Genomic DNA, 20,408 nt, shown 5'->3' with positions numbered 1-20,408 from the left:
TAAAATAAGAACTGCAAACGCCTGGAAAAACGTGATCAGAATGGTTTTCTTTATATGCAAACAAAGTCTACCTCCCACTCTCTGGCGCGCTGTTCTGTTTCGCTTTGTAAACACAAAGGCGAGAGCGTGGCAACTGGTCGTTGAAATGCGAGCGGTAAACCTTATTACCGAAGACACTTGGTGGTCGACGGAGCAGCCCACTGTGAAAGAGAAGGTGACGAGAGGGACAGGGGTTGAGGCGAGAAAAGGACGCTGCAATTTTCAAATAATAACGAGTGGTTCCTCGGCATTTCTCTGCCTCACCTTCTTTCTCTTCGATCTGCGTTTTGATTCTATTTTTCTCATTCGCACGTTCGAGGCATCCAGAACTCCCCTTCTTTATAGGCAAACAAGTCACGTTTCAGGCCGGGTTGACACCGTCGCGCGCCGGGAACTTCAAGTGAAATACTGGCCTATTTTAATTCAAGCGAGAATGTTTCATCTCTCGCGCTTCACCATGAATATAAACGTAAAACATGGACACTAGAACAGTAAATTACAATTTACATGGAACACAGAGGAAGGCCAGAAACAAAAAGAAGATTGGTGAACCCTCGGTATTCCCTCATTCCTTTATGTGGATTGTTTCTATCATCTCTTTTTAAATCGAATCTCCTTTTCCCGTTTCTCCAATGCGTATTCGGAGCGAGTTGGTTCGTTCTTACGACGCGCCGGGCAAAGTGAAATTCCTGATTCCTTTTTCATTAACGGCGGCGTTGAAACGAGTCTTTCACCGCTAACGCTTAATCAAGGAATCGCTGCTCCCAGGGCTCTACGTCCACCACGTGCAACATCATCCCACTTCGTTGATTCCAGCTACCTACTTCGTAGGAAATCCAACGCGTTTCCGGGTCCCGTCGTCCGTCGTCGTTTTCTTTTAGGCCGTGCTTGCATTTGGCATTGCGGTCGGCATGCACAGGCTGCTTGAAATGTCCAGCCTGAAAATGCCTTTTTTTTATAGATAGTGCTTTGGTTGACACAAGCGTGATTTCATAAGCATACAGGGTTTTCAAAGGAAGCGCGAGTGTTAACTGAAGTATACTTAAGTCAACCCATGAAACGAAACAATCACACAAAAAGCATTCTGTGTTAACGCCCCGTGACCGTTATAGCTCGACAGTGTTTGTTTCGGTTCTGATTTCGTTGTTGCCAGATTCGGTTTCATGTGAAGTGTTTTCGCCCTCAGGGGGCACTACCCTGTGTGCATATGTGCAGCATTGTACAGAATAAACACTCAAAGTGGGAATGCCGCAGTACTACGGAGACTTCCGGTTAGAAATCCTGGTGTCGACGTTGGTGTCAGGTCCGTAGGTTGTGGGCGAAAAGTCAGCATTGCTCGTAATCAACGATATGAAAAGATACCAATAAAATAAACAATGAAAATAATCGTTTTGTTGGAAATTGGAACCCAGGCCTTCTGCGTAGAAAGCATGTGTGCTACTGCAGAGCCTTGTGACTGCTTTACAATGTGTGGAGAAAACACACCGTAGGAATGTCGTAGGAGTAGTACGCTTTACCTACAAAATATTTCGTGGTAAACCTGTTGAATTGCGCCAGGCGTCAAATGAAGAGAATTGCGCAACGAATGAATGTTTTAGTAGCAGAACCTTTGCAAAACGCTGAGACATATTTAGTCGTCGTCATCGACAAAGGCATCAAAAATGTCTGCAGTGTGGTAGGTTCACGTGTGGCCTTATAAGTACGCGCATTGGGCCCGTCACTGATTCGCAGATGGAAGTTTCATACCCCAGTGGGCACTGGGCAACTGTACTTACTGTGTGCATTATAGGATAGCTTCAGAAGGCCAACGATACGTGCACAAGCGTTCGTTTCCTTGCGGCATGACTGGTCCATCCACCAAAAACAGAATACACTATTGCGTTTGGTCCATGAAGGCGATGCTCAAGCACTTCGTCAATGTTTACTGAGCGCGCTTTCTATAACGCTGATTGACGTTTCAGCCTAGGATAAATTAGGTAGAAGTGCAGAGAGCTGTAGCAGCCCTCTATGAGTCAACACTGATACAAAACACGATTTTTCTTCAATGTATTTCCGGTACCAGTGCTAGAAAGGGTTTAACAATTAGTCTGCATTAACACTCATTTCAGCCTCACTTCCTTAGGTACTAAAAAATTCCCGAATAAGCTATTGAGCATTTATGTACATTGAATTCTCCCTCAAAAGAAATCCGTTTCACACAAAGAACGCGCTCATGTTTCCTGCGGAAGGTGGAAAAGTGTTTTTCTTGAACAGAAACCAGTTTGCTAACCGTATGTAGAAAAGACAGCTTCTGCTTTACGCGTTTACCTTCACCGTGTAGACTGCCGGAAATTCCATTAAGAATGAATTGACAGCCTTCTTAGTCTGTTCGTTTTTATAGCCTTTTTATAGGCCTCTTGCTTCCGCTCAGTGCCGGAACTATTTAGTTTCCTGAAGAACATTCCTTCCTCATCAACGCGCTCAATTATGGGGCAAGCAGCCGAGATAGACGATGAGCATCCAACACGAAGCTTGCCTGCGTTTTGTATGAACAGGTATTTTTCCCCTTAACTGCCCACTAAAAAAATGGTGCTCAAAGAGTGTGTTTTTTACTGCTGATTTCAATTCTGATTGTACTAAAAAGTAGCTAGACGGTGTTGAAAACGTTTTTCACCACATACTTTGTAAATAAACGGCGTAAACCTTATTTCTGGACAATACATAGAATAGCAGCTACGTGGGGCTAATAAAAAGAAACTTTTAACAAAACAGCTACACACGTCACACCTTTTTTTTTCCCTTTTGTAGGCTAAGCACCCTTGGCGCATTTTATTCCTGGATCTTCGGGGTTGGATAAAAATTTCAAAACGCGGAATAACGCAAGGCGACTTCACTGGCGGGCACTCGCAATGTTCACGTCCAAGCTGTCTTCATCATCACTGGAGGAGCTACTCATTCACCTTCATCACTGTCTGCACTTCTGGACACTAGATGGATGAATATATGTACTCAAATAATCGCCACTCTCAAGGGACAACAAATCCAAATAGCTTCTTTTTCGCGTTCATGAGCCAGCTATACATGCATAGGTCGCCACCACCACACGCCGTCTTTTCATACAAATACCGAACTCAGCTGCAGGAGAAAACTAAGCTCCCGAGAAAATGCTGCCATCTATCAAATGACGCGCATTGTAACTCGTAAATGCACACTTTTCCACCTGAACGCTAGAGGGGAACACCTATTCTGCTTGGACAAGTTCTACTCGTCCAAAGCAGTTTGGTGACAGTTTTGGCAGGACGAGATCTGCTCGTTCAAAGCAGTTAAAGGGCAAGCATTAGAGAAGCAATACGTCCCTAGGCTTTCTTTCGTTTGCTATATAGAGGGTTCTTCCTAAAATGAGAGCTGTGGCAGAGACCTTCGGGCTGTGTCTTCTTTCGCCTGGGTTCAAAAGCACGACACAAGTGAACTATTAACAATGGCTCACGTAAATATATAAAAATCGAATATTGATATCTTCCGAAAACTGCTACGCCAGGATGAATGGATGTACAGCGTTTTAAAAAGGACATTGAACATAGCAGACAGGGCAGAAGACGAGCACAAGCAAGAAACCACTTTTATTGAAACAGCATTGATAAAAACTCTGAAAAACTATAAAACAACCTAATTTGTATATGTTAAATAAAAAAAAACAATCAACCAAATTTAATGTTTATTATAGCTGATGTTTTATGTCCCGAAACCCTGATGCAAATATGAGAGACGCCGTAGTGGAAAACTGTGGAAAAATTGACAACTTGTAGATCTTTACCTTGCGATGGCGCAAGTCGCAGAGTACACGGGCCTCTACGATTCCGCCTCTAACGGAATGTGACCGCCGCAGCTTGGATCGAACCTGTGGCCTTCGGGTCAACAGCCGATAACCCTAACCACAATTATACTTATGTGGATACACACAATAAACAAAACCAGTGGCCGGATAATCATGTGTTGTGTTCATACCATCTAGAAGGTGCATCTCTGTCTGTGGTGAGGCTTACGAAGTTTGGGTCCAGGGACATGAAGAAAGCTTTGATTATTTCTGTTGAGATATTATACGTCTGTCGTGCAGCCGCCAAAGACAATTGAAATGCGAAAGGAAACTTCTTTATTCTGCTAACGTAGTTTAGCACTGCGTCCACCTTGCTGGATCAGCGCCAGCCGTTTTCGGCTGCCTGCCCAAAGGTCACGGGTTTGATCCCACTCACGGTGGTTGCATATCGATGAAGGCGGTCGAGCCCCGTGTACTACGCATTGTAGGTGCACGTTAAAGAACACCAGCTGGTCAAAATTAGTGAAACCCTTCCTATATGGTGTCCCTCATAATAATATCGTGGCTTTTGTTGCGACGGAAAAAGATATTCCCGTGCTGAAAAACTAGAGAAACTGTTCAGAAAGCGCTGCTCGATCGAAAATTGACTTGCATCATCTACTCTCACAAACGACACAGGGAGCACTCGTTGTATGCGAGCACTTCAGCAAGTGAATGAGAAGCATTTCCTAGCAAACTTCGGTGACTTTAGTCGCATCTATCTATCTATCTATCTATCTATCTATCTATCTATCTATCTATCTATCTATCTATCTATCTATCTATCTATCTATCTATCTATCTATCTATCTATCTATCTATCTATCTATCTATCTATCTATCTATCTATCTATCTATCTATCTATCTATCTATCTATCTATCTATCTATCTATCTATCTATCTATCTATCTATCTATCTATCTATCTATCTATCTATCTAGCCGCCTATGACGTTTAGCTCTCCTGGTCGCTTAGATAATGGTGCCAATACTAAATGTGGTATGGCATAACATGACTGTATGACGGTATGATGAACATGAGTGAGTAGTCATAACATGAAAATCATTACGTTCATGTCATGAAATATCATGATTTAAACTTCGTGGTGTTGCTGCTCTTGCAGTAGATTCGTTAACCTGGCATGCAGCAAAACTTGTATTGTATGACATTACTGCATGACGAACACAAGCGACAAACCATAACATGAAAATCATGACGTGTGTGTCATGCAGCAACATGACTACATGCCACACTTATGATGTGCTCGCGGGCGTTTCACTAGCCTTACACACACCAATTATGGTATTACGGATGTAATCAAAGAACAATTGACTTATACATAATAAAACACATGCCACACAGGCTACGAAACGCCACACAGGGCATAAACTCCACGTGAGTTTCTCTCAACGTCGTCTTCTTTCTTCACTGTCCACAATATGGTACGTGTGTTTCTAACAATCATAAGATTCGTGTCATGTAAAATATGACTACATGCCACGCTCATGATGCGCTTGCGGCAGTTTCACTAGCTTCACATATACAAAATTTGGTATCATGCGACATGAATGGTGGACGAAGGTATGCATGCGACTGGTGCAAACATGATAATCATGTGATGCGTGTCATGTAACAACAGGACTACATGCTACACTCATTATGCACTCGTGGCCGTTTCGATAGCCTCACATGTACCGAATTCGGTATAACGTGACGCAACGAACGACAAGGGTAATTGACACGTCCAAACATGATAAATATGACATGCGTGTCATGCAACAACGTCACTACATGCCACACTCATGAGGCGCGCATGGCCGTTTCGCTAGCTTCACATAAACCAACTTTGGTATTACGTCACGTGAATGGATGACGAAGCTATGTGACTGGTGCAAACATGAAAACAACCTTGAGATGCTTGTCATTTAGGAACATGACAAATTGCCACACTGAAAGTGCCAATACACTTCGACGTGACGCGGCTCGAGTGCGCGCCGGCGTCAGTTTCGTAGCGTCACGCCGGCGATGCCACACCAGGCGCCGATCTGCCTGCCATATAGGAAGCCATAGCAACGCATGGTGGCGCTGCGACTCTGGAGAGGTAGCGCCTTTTTTAATAGAAAAGTAGAAATCGATGATGCATATCGCACGTTTTCTCTTCCCTTCAACTCGCTGCAGCTCGCTTAAGTGCTCGTTCAGAGAGCGCGCGCTGCGTTTCAGTCACCTCGCAATGTACCACCTGGGTGTGTGGCTACATAAAGATCTCTGAGCTGGAGAAGCACTTCCGAGAAGCTAATGTAACAAAAGGAGTGAAGTTAGTCAGTCAAGTTTATGATGTGGAGCAGACGACGGAACGCGAGGACGCCCGAGTCACTGCGAAATGCATTTCTCGGGTCACCCGTGATAATACCGTGTACGACGTAAGCCTCGAGGTAAGTCTCATTCTGCTGACATGAAGCTGCGTACGCTATCGATGTGCTGTGTTGACGTTCATGGAAACCATATAATTGTTCTCTCGATCTAGCAATAGCAGCCGTGTAGTGTCATGGGCACACGTTTGCGGCATGCTCGCGTTTTGATAGCGTAGCGTCGCTGCGCCCAGCGTGCACGCGGGCGCGTCAACGTTGCGTTGAAAATTATTGGACTCTTCATGACGCGCCCGTGGCCGTTTCGCCAGCTCCACATATACCAAATTTGACTTTACATGTCCTGAATAGATGATGAAAGTATATGACTGGTGCAGACATGATGATCATGACAAGCGTGTCATATAAGAACATGACAATCAACCACGCTCTTGATACGCTCGTGGCCGTTTCGTTAGCTACACATATACCGAATCGACATGGGCCGGGCATGTAGCACATAGACAGGATAACCGCTGGTCATTACGAGTAACTAACTGGATTCCTAAAGAAAGCGAGCGGGTTAGGGGGGAGAAGGTTAGGGGGGCAGATAAGATTAAGAAGCTTGCGGGTATTGATTGATTGATATGTGTGGTTTAACGTCCCAAAACCACCATATGATTATGAGAGACGCCGTAGTGGAGGGCTCCGGAAATTTAGACCACCTGGGGTTCTTTAACGTGCACCCAAATCTGAGCACACGGGCCTCCTTCATTTCCGCCTCCATCGGAAATGCAGCCGCCGCAGCCGGGATTCGAACCCGCGACCAGCGGGTCAGCAGCCGAGTACCTTAGCCACTAGACCACCGCGGCGGGGCAAGCTTGCGGGTATAACCGAATTTACTGGCGGAATATGAGAGAGGCCTTTATGCTGCAGTGGACGTAGTCAGGCTGATAATGATGACGATGATGATGATGATGATGATGATGATGATGATACCAAATCTGGTGTTACGTGACGTCAATAGATGACAAAGGTAAATGACATGTCCGAACATGACAATCATGATATGCGTGTCATGTAAAGCATGACTGCATGCTACGCTCTTAGCGTGCTCACGGCCGTTTCACTACTTCCACACATACCAATTTTGGGATTAATTTGGCATGAATGCACGACGAATGTAAATGAAAGGTCAAAACATAATAATCATGATATGCGTGTCATGTAAAACTTGACTACATGCTACGCTCATAGCCCAGTCACGGCCATTTCACTAGCTCCACATGTACCAAATTATGTTTCAGGTGACGTGAATTGATGACGAAGGCAAATGACACGTTCGAACATGATATTCATTAGATTGAAGTCATGTACAGCATAACGTACGTCCACCTCGTTCTGTTGATTTTAAAGGGACATATCAACTTTCCTCATTCGTGCTTCGCATATCATTCAATCCCACTGTACGCGGGATCTGCCAATTTTTTTTCTCATAAATCGTAGCCTCAAAGACGATAAGACGCCTGGTATGGCAATGAATACGCTTTGATGGTTATGAAACTAGTATAAATCAAGATTACTAGCAATTGTGTCTGCACAAATTGTGAAAGCAACGTGGCACTCGTGTAGGACAGAATTAAATTGTGTTTTGTGTAACATGAATCCTCATAAATACCCCTTTTGAAATGGGTCTAGCTTTCACAAGCGACTGTGTGGCCTGATTAAGTCTACTCAATGCCGTTTGACATATCACGAAGGCACAAGAGCGTTATAAGATCGGGTGAGATTGACTGCCACTGACTGTGTTGGGAGAAATCAAGCTATAAAGCAAGCCAGAAAACAAAGAAAATTAAAAAGTAACTTAGAAGCTAAAATTAGGTTTATTTGTATACCTTCTTTTCAAAGAAAACATAAAGTAAGCTTCTTTTTGGGTTCAACTCTAGTAGCTCGACGTCGATGTTTTTGCTAAATGTGCCCCTGATATACACACTTTAACATCTAATGCCATATCCGCCCACTGTGAAGTACCAGAGGGAAGTATTTTTGGGGCCTCGACTTTTCAAGGTTTATCTGAACGATATCATGAATATTAACCCTGAAGGAAACTTTAATGTTTACGTGTATGGCATGACTGTTCTTTTCAGGGGATTGTAGGAATTCGTTATGTGCTTCTTCTTGTGAGCACATGACCTCTTTCCCACTGCCCCAAAATTAATAAAAAATGCAGCATTCTACATGTGATGCAGGCCCTTATGTCTTCTAGATCTTGTCCCCTACGGCCATAGGATTGTTCTTTCGGATCTCCTGAGCACTCTTTTCCTTTTAGTGAAACGTACCGTCATGATCGTTCGAATAACTGTGGAGGCTTCAAAAGAGACCCTCGCAGGGAAACTGGAAGCCCATGAGGCCGACCTTTTTGCGGCATATCCGACAACGATTTTTTGTTTTCTTCTGGTCCTTCTGGTCATCTCGCTGGCTGCCTCTTTATGACGCCATGCTCTCAGTAGATTTTAGTGGTGCGCCACATGCATCCGGGTTTAGGTCTGCCTTTTCACTGACGCAGCATCGTGAGATGTGGAAGCCAGTACGGGAGGGTCTGTTGGGCTACCTGTGTTCAGGGCAGGGTCAGACACTGCTGCGAGGCTCGTCTTGCTGGTGCTTCTGGCAGAAACAAGAAATGTGGCTGCGATCTCCCCAGTAATAGAATACCGAGCGGGGCGAGTGCTAGTGTGACGGGTAGAAGGCATTCAGAGCATCTTGGCAGAGTGCGGTCAGGTGGTTCAGACGGCGCTTATTCAGCTCATGAACCCAGCAGCGAATGGGCAGTCTGAAGCAGAGTACGCGCACACCCTACGATGCTAGCAGTGACACTCGGTGAAGAACAGGACAGAACTCCAGATGAATCATGATAATTATGATAATGTATAGATGACAAGAAGCGCATCGCAAATGCTCACAATACTCATGACCTAGTGTAAGAGTGTAACATTACAAGCAAAAATCTAGATGTGTGGTCGACATAAATTGAATTAAAATAAGTGTGAACAACACAAAAGCAGGCATATTTTAACCAACAAAAAAGTCAAGCCTCCACAACAAGACATGTTGTACTATTCATGTAATTTGAACTACCAAGAATTTTTTAATGTCTGGGTGTCATCATCACAGCAAACATCTAATAAGATAATCATGTTAATTACGTCCTTATAAATGTAACCAAAATAACGTGTTCAGAAGGTCGTTTACGCTACATTGTCTCTAAATGTAATAGACATTTAATATATACTGGACTTTCTTCAATCAAACTTGAATTATTATTAAACAATATCGGGTGCAACAATGCACACCAATCTGGAATTTATTTACCTGTTACGAAAAAAAATATCCCTTCCATTGTACCGCGCTTGTTAACAAGCATCATTAATAACTTTCTTTAAAACAATTTAGGCATCATCCCGGTACGTAATTTGTACAGATAAAGTTTCAGTCATATATACAAACAAAAAAAAAGCATCGGAGTATCAACAACCACCGAAGTCTCACTCAAATAAAAAAAAGCTCCAAATCATGCTCCCAAACCCTTAAAGGGTTGGTTAGTATACAAGCATCACGTTCAAACAACCAATACAAAGGCTTCACTGTACAATACGTACATAATTAAACAACTAGGAATCGTACAGTTTCATTTTTTTACGGCCTTCTTCAAGGAATATAAGTCCTCGTGTAATATTGCTAATGCGAAATAAAATGAAAGGGTTGTACGGTATTTATGTTGTCCACGGACGGCTTTTGTTTGTTATATTCCCGCAACCTAGATATCTTAAGCTGGTAAAAATAAACGATTTCAAATTCAATCAAGGCAACACTGCTACGGGACACTGATTTTTTACGAGAATAAACCAAACACAAATACGAGACTACTGAACTAGAATACAGCTTGTATGCGGGATATTTGTGACAGTTTTATATGAATATTATGGACAAAAATACTTGATTTGCTAAAAAACGCTGAATTCTCCAAACATGAAATACAGTTGTCATTCTACTTTTATTACAAGAAGAGATACGTCGACAAATGATACGAAACAAACACGAACCCTTACGAGTAGTAGTTTCAAAGTGAATGGGTCCTGAATAGTACAGGACGTCTACCTGTACCGAAAAACATATATCGCTCGTACGATACATATTTCGTACAACGCTAAACTTCTGTTTCGATTTTATTATTATCGGTTTTCTGCGTTGCTTGTTATGAACAACTGGAAAATAAAGATGAATATACCTACTGGTTTCTGCATGTTCTGTCTTCCAAAAGAGTCTCTAGTAGTTAGTGTATGTAAGCCAGCTAGGATAATTCAAGCAATCAGCTAATTAATATATTTACTAAAATTGATATACAGCTAATTATAAAAACTGGCATTTTGAACACGATGTAAAAGAACATTCGAAGTTTTCACGCATGCGAGTGGTATCTAGAATGTTGGAACAAATTCGTGCGGATAAATGTCCATGAGACTGTGTTCTTTGTGTTTTACCCCTCTACTCTGTGAACTCGCGACGGTGATGTTTCAGCCCATTTAAGTTGATGGTATTTCTACGTACAGGAAAGCCTTCTCCAGTGCTCACGTGGAAGCGGAACGGCAGCTACTTCCCAACCAAGACGTTGACTTCAGTCGCGGGAGACGTAAAGCAGTCCAAACTGACACTGTCGTCCCTGCAGAGGAATGACCTCATGGCCACGTACACGTGCGTCTCCTCCAACAACGTGTCCACTCCCATGGAAGTCACCGTCACACTGGAACTTAACCGTGAGTTACCATAACCTTTATTTATACAACGATAACGAGGATCAGTGATCCTTTTTCATGTTATTTATAATATATTTAAAGTTGAATAAAAAGAGAGGTAACCTAATAAGAAGAATTACAAATTGAACAGTCATTCGAAAACTATACAGGGGCCAAATCTTGAGTCTTGTTATGACGCAGAAACGTATGTATTATGCAGCGAAGGTAAAATAAACGAAAGCTACTCGTGCATTAGAAATCAAGAGTGTTCTGCGAATGATGACGCTGGATAAGGGTGTTGTTGTGCAATGTGCAATACGACGCAGATTTGAAAGAAAATATTGGAGATCGAAAAGTTTGGAAGATGTCAAGGTTTCCCAGAAAGTATGTTCTGCAATGGAAAATCAACTGCAGAAGCTTTCGACGAAAAGGTATCCAGAACTCTGCGCTTCCCTTTTTCCATTTACTACATCAACTCAATTTTGGAACATGCTATGCTCCCTCCGGCAAATCGAGACCACTCCAGGCTCTTGCGCTGTCTCGAAGAGTTAGGGAACGCATTATTGCCGAAGAATTGTGCGATCCAATATTGAGCAATGGAGTGGCCGTCCAAATTAGTTAATATAACTCACCAAAAAAATCGGCCTCATTGGTTGTAACGAAGCTTTGTGTGGCAAGTTCATGATTCATGCATTGCTAATAGAACACGTTTCATCAGTAAAGTATTTAGGCGTCCATCTTTCCGCCGACCCTGTCATGGAATGCCCACATTGAAGCAATAACTTTTAAAGCATCGAGAACATTTGTATTCATTATAGGCGCTAGTTACATCAAGCAAACTGGAATGCAAAAATTACAGCATACATCTCACTTGTTCGGTCTAAAACAGAATATGCTTCATTCATTTGGAATCCACATCAAATATACTAAAAACACAAACTTGAATCAGTTTAAAGTAAAGATGTTCGATTCTTAACCAGAAACTACTTACGTCATTCGAACATCGCTAATATCCAAGCATAACTGAGTCTCCAATTATTTGAGAAAAGGAGATTCCTGGCCCTGATGACTCATTTTCACCAACTTTATTATAATCAGTCGTTTTTAATAAAACTACATATGCCTGCCCATCGCTAACTGTCGCTTATAGACCACGCCTTCAGAGTTTTAATTCTATATGCGCGTTTTAACATCTCTTATTACTATTGCCTCTGTTGTGCTAAAGCCGTGTTTGGAACGATTTACCACACAATATTGTGCGTGTGAAAAACCACTATGTGATTGTAGAAATGTCGAAAAGTTCACTCACTATTGCTTAAAAAATTTCATCTGTATATCTGAACCTTCCGAATTGCTTTGTGCAAGATAGGGTTTCATTGTTATATGCCTTGCTTATGCCGGTGTTACCAACTGTATATTTCTTCCAACGTAACCTCCCCCTCACCCCGCTTACTGTATCCCACCCCCCCTTATGTATTGCCTGGCATGGGTCCTTAGGGTATGTGAATGAAAAAAAAACTTAGGACGACAACTTCACAACAGAGGAGCTCCATTAAATGCTGTCTTCAGTGAAGCGAACAAGTTCAACAGGACCAGATGGGGTTACTTTCTCCGAACTTGCAAATTTGCGTGAGAAAGGAAAATTACACCTATTAGACATTTGCAGAAAGTTGCAAAGAAGAATTTTTTCGAGAAAGTTGGATGGTATCAAAGGCATCATCATTGCTATAGCCAGGAAAGAGCCCTGTGAAGTTGAACTCTGGTTGCTATTCTGGACATTGTCGAATTCCCCCATGTTGTCAGATTCTGCCATTGATCAATGCTGATTGACCAAGTGAGCTGCCACGACCTCTTTCATTGGCTTAAAATGCCGCCATTACGTAATTGGAAAATATGACGGAATTCGACAGTGTCCAGAATAGCACCTTCGTTTTGGCTAGCAAAGTATACAAGTCGTATTTTGAAAGCAACAAAGAAAATGACCAATGAACAAGTTTTATGGTGGCAAGACATAGAAAAATCACTACCAGAAAGCATAGTCAGCTTCAGAAGAGGTATATGCACAAATAACTGCATTTTGGACTTGGTACGAGATGTGGAAAACCAACGTAAACGAGGAAACATCACTGTTGCTATATTTCTTGATGTCCAACGAGCATATGACACAGTAACCCACGTTCATGTTTTAGAGGGTCTAGCGTTTGCAGGAATTGAAGGAAAAAAATTCTGCGTCGGATCACTGACTTCCTGAATCACCGCGAAATTTTTGTGGTTGCGCAGGAGGACCCAACGTCAGAACATGTAGTCAACCAAGGAGTGCCAAAGGGCAGCATGCTGATTCCTACGCTCTCTTTAATACAGCCATGGCGCAGCTTCCATACAGTCTTCACCCTGACGTCAAATGTTCAGTAGATGCTAAAGATATAAGTATATGGACGTACGGTTCGTCGTGTTTGCATATACAACAAACCTCACCAGATGGAGTAGCATATGTCGACCAATTTCTTACAAGAAGAGGTGTGACTCTGAGTCTGGCAAATACAGCCATACTACGATTTACAATAGAAAAACCTGGATATTTCCAGAATATTCTGCAAAACTAGCCTATTCAAATGGTAAAACACATGGATTTTGAGGCGTGATTTTAGACTGGAGATTAATACGGCCGCCTCACATTCAGTCTCTTGAACAAAAACTGAATCAAGCCATTCGAATCCTCTTTCATCTTTGCGCGGCTAAAGGGGGAGGTAATACAAAGCCGCTGTGGGTCCTACAAGTTGCGTGGATCTGCCTCATGGCGACTTACTCCCTGCTTCAGCTGCACGGACTTTCAGCCTGCCCCGAAAGAAGACATCATTTTCTATATGCAAAAAGCCTGCGCATTTGTCTTGGGCTGCCATGGTTGTCTTCTAGAGATTTGGTGTATGCAGAAGCTCGACAACCACCTCGGATAGTACTCCGATGACGAGAAACACCTAGAAATTTATTTAGAATTTTCACACAGTATCACAGCCATCCTTTATCTGGTGAAGCGAAACACAGCACGGTAACTCAGCTACAGGACAGTGTGCATCATTCCAAGCAATGGTACCAGCGTATAAACAACGGAAATCATCAAAACCACCTAGGACTCAGCTGGTTCTGAACGTTAGATGGCATTCCCAAGAAAGCGGACATGGCGCCTCTAGCAGGGGTACAGAAAGTGCTTGATAATTTTCATAGAAGGACCAATGCAAAGATGAAGATATATAAATATACAGACGGGTCTTGCACAGAAGAAGCGTCGGCCTGTGTGCTCTTTTTACAAGAACTCAAAAAAGGAGAATGTATATATTTTCGCACAAAACTTCAACAACGATATCAAAATAAGTGGCTATTTTTGAGGAAGCTGGGAAGATTATCTGCGACATTCAAGGGACACGGCAGTGGGTAGTATTCGCGGATAACAAAGCCGCCATTCAGTTAATCAAACGTGCGAGGTCACCTCAAAAAGTAGGTGTAATCGCTGATTGTGTTGCTGAAATTGTGAAATATGCCTGGATGCAGGGTATCAACATTGAATTTAAAGGGTGCTCACTCGTATTGAATTAAAGGTGATAAAGAGGCAGACGTACTCGCCAAGCAAGGCTTAGACAAAGGACGGAGTGTGCAATTGCAATGTCTGGGCTGGGTATTAGAAATATTATAATGCAAGGACCTTAAGTCAAAGCAATCTTTTCTTTATGAAATTGATCCGCACCGAAAACTTTCAATCGTGATAGATCTCCCGCAACACTTTGAGCCATTACTCGACCGACTTCGACTGACAGTACCATATACAAACAGCTTCCTCCACAAAATACATCGCTCCAGCTCACTGGAATGCCACTGTGGACCAGAAGATGAAAATGGGGGTCATTTTCTTTTGGAGTGCGTAAAGTACGCAAATAAGGTACGGTATGAAGAACTTTATTTAAACATCCGGAGTAGTGCCACTCTGTAAGAGAAAAATTTAAAAAAAGAAACTAGCAAGTTTGGAGAGCCGGCCCCCCACATTAAAGAAAGTACTTGGACCATGCCCTGCTTGTATTCGTTGCTCTTGAAGAGAGCATCATCCAAGTATTTCCTTCACTATGGGGGGGGGGGGGGGCTGTTTTTCCAAACTTGCTAGTTTCTTTTTGAATGTTTTCCTTCCAGGGGTGGCACTTCTCTGGATGTTTAAATGAAATTCTTTCTAACGTATCAAATTTGCGTTCTTTACGCACTCCAAATGAATATGACCAACATTTTCATCTTCTGGTCCACAGTGGCATTCCAGTGAGCTGGAGCAACTTATTTTGTGGAGGAAGCTGGTGTTTATATATAGTACTGTCAGTCAAAGTTGGTGGAGTAACTGCAGGCGGTCCAGAGGACCCGCGACATTGCTACAAGCATCGGTTGCCAGCGCCATCCTGGGCGAAGCCTCCAGGCTGAATTAAGGGTCGGAATGGCCCCTTCTCCGCCTCCTCAGGTTATGTTTATTAAAAACAATCTCACTCACTCACTGGACCATGCCCTGAGAAGTGAATATTTTCCTGAACGAGTTATTACTGTACACCAGACTGGATAAGCGCTTGTGATATACAGATAGGTGTTTTGATGTCTGAAATGATGTGTTAGTAAATATACTGTGAGTAAAAGTACAATCATGTGCGTGTGAACATTTTTTGGCAGGATGAACTTCTGCAATCATATTACACAATGCTATGATACTTTACCGTGGTTCAATGCGTTATTATGCTTTTTAACGTGAAAGCGTTAGAGAGCTCGTGTCGCGGAAATTTCACCGTCGGCGTTGGTACCGTTGGTTCTGAGCGCAAAATTGTCGGTGAGCGAGAAATCGAGAAAGAAGCCAACTAAATAAAACTTTTTGTCCCTTAGAAGATTGAACCCGGGCCGTTCGTGCGGAAAGCAGGTGTCCTACGTCAATGTTCCAATGTTACTTGAAGCTGCTTCGTAAAAAAACATTACATAAATTTTATGTAGTGGAAGGAGTCTCCGTAACGCATTTTGTTCGACAGTTGTCATGACGAAAACGAGCCTATTCAGAGATTTCAAGGCATACTTCGGAGGCCATAAAACTACGTCGAAAATACCGGGATAGTGTAGCCATCGCCGCTAAAAACACACAAGAACTTTCAAACAACTCGAAAAATGAACAACTCTGACCATCTAGCGGAAAACATATCATGCCTTTCCAGAGGCGTTTATCAAGCAAACAGCAAGCGCTACATAATGTGCTGCCATCTGTGAGGCATTGTAAAACAATGGCTTCTGAGATAGCGAGCGTGCGGCGTGTATCTTGAAGGACACGCGACTCTTGCTTTAGATCAAAAACCTGTATGTACCCTTCATGGGCGCACGTGTGTGTGTGTGTGTCTGTGTGCCAGCTCTTAGACATTGTGAGACATTGGGTCGGATTTCACTATCGTGTTCAATTCTTGAAGGTGAAGCCTAAGGGTCACCCAATTTTTTTCTTCTTTGTGACGATATGCATTAGTTAAGGTAATACAGACTTCAACCTCTCCCCAGCAAAACAGCTACAGCAGAGACATCAGAAGCCCAGCCACGGACTAAAAAGCCCAGTAAGACATCTAGAGGAATACCAAACGCAAGTCGGGCGAAATACATCGTCCCCTAGCCTCAACCTAAAGAGGAAATAAGCTCAACAGTGGCGCCGCCTACAATCAAACACTTTCCAACGTTTCTAGTCAGGTTATAAAGAATGTACCTCAGCAGATATGGCAAGATAGGTGCGTAGTGCGAAGTGACACCAAAGCTGCAAAACATCACGTACAAGTACACACTAGGCTTAGAAACTGCCGTCTTGCCTCCGCAGAGCAACACTCTCATCAGCTGTTAGTGAGTTGCGCGATTCGTGAAACTAGAAAAAGGAAGCCAACTGGACACTACGGTCATCTATAAAGGGTTATTCAAAGAGGGGAAAGGAGGGGCTGGGATACAGGTACCATCTACCACACCTGAAATAACTAATAAAAAACAAGTTTATCTTTCTGTCTCGGTTGTCGGAGGTATAGGGCTAGCCCCATTACAGTGGCATATGTGGGCATATTACTGGACTATATGTTGTGACAAGTGACAGTGTATGAGAACCACGGGTATGACAACTGAAAGCAAGGCCTTTAATTGTGCACCAAGCTTTGCAAAAAATATGCATGTGCGACCACACTGAAGAAGCGGCGCATTGGAAGAAAAAAAAAGTTCTCAAGGTCGCGAGGCTTGCGTGACGTTTTTCTGTAGCCCTGCCAACTTTCCCTGTTTAGCTTCCAGCGCTTTCGTCGGAACGACAGAAGAGAGAATGCAATTGCAGCATGCGAAACCTTTTTAACTGCACTTGCATTGGACAGATTCTTAAAATTTTTGTGGTGTTGAATTCGTGAGGCAATAAGCTCTTGCAGTGAATTCATTCCATTGTTACTTGAAAAGTGTTTCAGGGCTCCGGTAAGCACTGTGTCACACATCTAGGATTAAAAAACGCCAGTATATCTGAACCGTATTTGTGCGTTTTGCTGAAATTGAAAATTAAAAGTTTTAAGAAAACACAATCCATGAAAGATATCGCGACTTCTTTAGCAATGTAATAAAACCATGCCTAGAAAGGCAAAGAAAGTTGACGTCTAGAATTCCAACTACAAAACAATTCGATGCCCCCTCTTAAAGGAAACCTTGACATGTCGGCTAACGCCTGAAAGAAGGATAACGGAGTTCATACCTCTGTCAAAAATTGCGTTACTTCAGGTTTGTGCGCTGAACAGCTTGGCTGTTCAGCCAGCTTCTCGGATTTGAATGCTTTTGAACCCTTTTTTATTTACCTTGTTTTTTTTTCAGTGGCACCGACCTCAGTGCAGATCCGCAAGAGCGAGGCTCCCATCTCGTCGGGCCTCACAGCCGAGATCCTGTGCGAGGTCTGGGGCTCGCGGCCGCCGCCGGAAATCACCTGGTGGAAGAGCAGCGAGCGGCTGAACCAGACCTTCGTGCACGTGTCGCAGGACGGGAACCTCACCACCAGCGTGGTGGCGTTCTCACCTCAACGCTCCGACAACGGCCAGATGCTAGTGTGCCGCGCGCAGAACCCGCGCTTGAGGAACAGTGCACGCGAGGACCAGTGGGAACTCAGCGTGCATTGTAAGCATGGGAAGCAGCGGCATAGCACGCAAAGCGAAAATGTGGCATTCGTGGGACGCATGGTACAATATAAAAGTGTAGTTTATGTGAGTTTTTTTATTTTTTGTTAGTCCCGACTTGCGATGCGTTTGACTCTCTTTAGGAAAACGGGTTAGCTCTCTTTTGGGTCTCAGCAGTCTCCGACGAGAATATTCTGATCTCTGAGAAGTCTAAGAACTTTTTTAGACCGTAGCTTCTAAAACTAGACCATGTGTAAGCGTTGCAGAACGTCAGCGCGTGGCGTGTAGGCTAAGCGGCACGCCGTCTCTTTCCGTTTGGAGAGGACACAACGCCGAGTCACGTGCTGCAGTGAGTATGAATGGCCAGGCCTTCAGGCACTCCTTCCTGCGTTGTGTGGTGTCGTGATCCCCGTCGCAAGCGCCATGAGGGGCGTAGACCATGCACGTCATAAAATACCATTTCTAAAAAAATACATACTCTCATATTTCAGGGAACCGTGTGAGGATTCCAAACAGCAATGGTGTTCACTTGGGTTTCCATTGTTATTACAATTACATGTTTCTGGGAATGTTTTATTTACGTGTTGAGTGGTGCATATGCTTTGTGCCGCTTATGTACCACTCCACCCCGTCTATTGTGTGTATTACCTTGTGGGTATTCATCGCTCCGCTAAGTGAACACCCATCACTGCTTCGCATCCCACGTGGTTCTATTTAGTCGGAGATGGTGTAGTTATTTTGGTATGAGAAATAAAGTGCGAGAGACGGTTGTATGTGTTCTTGTTGCGTCTTAGTTTTAGACGCCGCATACGCAATTTCTAGAGTTCGTGTTGTTGCTGCGTCTTCAATTTAGAGATCGTGCCTAAGTCCCAGCGTCAGCCTTTTTCTCGGTGAAAGATAGCTTCAATATTTGATGCTGTTCCATGGGATGTTGCAAAGGTTTTACTGTAAACTTGACGAATACAAAATATATGCACGATTCTCGAATGTTTTTATGTGACCTTTATGTGACTCCTAAAGGGAAAAGGAGAGAAAAGTGAGCCCCGTAACTGTCTGCATCGGAGAGCGACACCTCAACAGTAGCTCGCAAGGGATGGGGGTAAGGAGGGATTAAAAAGATAGGATTAAAAGGTACATAGAGAGAGAGGAAGGAGAGAGCTAGGCGCAGGGACAGTGAGCGACGGAAGTAAAGAGGAGACAGGAAAGATGGACACGGTATTAAGAGTCCCAGGATGTGCACCGCTCAGCAAGATGTCATTTCGGTGGCAGAAGATGGCGTAGGGGGAGCCCAGTCGGCCAGGCGATGTCGTCGGAGATCGTGGGGGCACAACCAGTCGGCACGAAATGCAGCGAGCGAGTCCGAATGGTTTTTGGAGGTCTGTGGAGGAGGAGGAGGAGGAAGGAAAGAAATGAAAGGCAGGGAGGTCAACCAGACGCACGTCCAGTTTGCTACCCTGCGCTGGGGGAAGGGGTGAGGGGCGTAAAGGAGAAGAGAGAGAGAAGTGAAGGGCAACGTGTGTGTAGATTTGACCTTGTTCATTGCACGCTTATAAGCGGTCGCGTAGTCCGGTCGTCTTTAGAAAACTTAGCAATGCCCGCGTCGCTTTGCTGGCCTGCGATTCGTACAGCCATGAACCAAGGATCTTCTCTTCGGAGAAAGGTCTACTGTGTATTGTCTCTAACGTTACGCGTAGCAAGTTGCGTTCGCTCGCAAAACGTTCACATGAACACAGTAGATTATCTGTTGTCTCGTCAGTGTGGCACGATTCACGTCGGGAGCTATCCGCCATTCCTATGCGAAAGGAGTACGCCTTCGTAAAAGCTACTCCCAACTACAGGCGGCACGCTAAAGTTGCATCCTGGCGGGAGAGGTCTGATGGAACTTGAAGTTTTCTCGATGGGTCCAATTTGTGTAGGTGGTGGTTCCCGACACTGGGGTCACTCAGCCAAGTTTCCGACATGATGTTAGCGAACGAGTGAAGGCCCCTTGCAGCGTCGGTTCTCGACAATGTAATTGGGGTTGTCTGGGCGTCTGCGTGGGCGGATCGGGCAGCATTATCAGCAAGGTCGTTACCGACAATACCACAATGTCCCGGTAACCACTTAAACACCACGTCACCTCCTTTCGATAAAACTTTGTGAAGTACTTCTCGTATTTCATTCACTAGTTGTTGATGCACCCTTTGTCGTAAATCTGATTGCAAGCTCTGAAGCGATGCCTTGGAGTCGCAGAACACA

General features: G+C 43.8%; 1 protein-coding gene across 1 annotated transcript in view; it reads left to right on the top strand.

Moving 5' to 3' along the window:
* Window positions 1-20,408, top strand: part of LOC119177880 (neural cell adhesion molecule 1-like) — a 272,880-nt gene that overhangs the window by 207,448 nt on the left and 45,024 nt on the right. Inside the window, exons 5-6 of the mRNA XM_075887327.1 lie at window positions 10,825-11,028; window positions 17,875-18,171. Of these exons, the coding sequence (XP_075743442.1) occupies window positions 10,825-11,028; window positions 17,875-18,171 (501 nt within the window). The remainder of the gene's footprint in view (window positions 1-10,824; window positions 11,029-17,874; window positions 18,172-20,408) is intronic.

The sequence above is a fragment of the Rhipicephalus microplus genome, chromosome 1 (genome assembly GCF_043290135.1).
Source record: "Rhipicephalus microplus isolate Deutch F79 chromosome 1, USDA_Rmic, whole genome shotgun sequence".
Classification (NCBI taxonomy): domain Eukaryota; kingdom Metazoa; phylum Arthropoda; class Arachnida; order Ixodida; family Ixodidae; genus Rhipicephalus; species Rhipicephalus microplus.
Note: the sequence above shows the minus strand (reverse complement) of the source record. Positions and strands in the feature narration are given on the sequence as shown.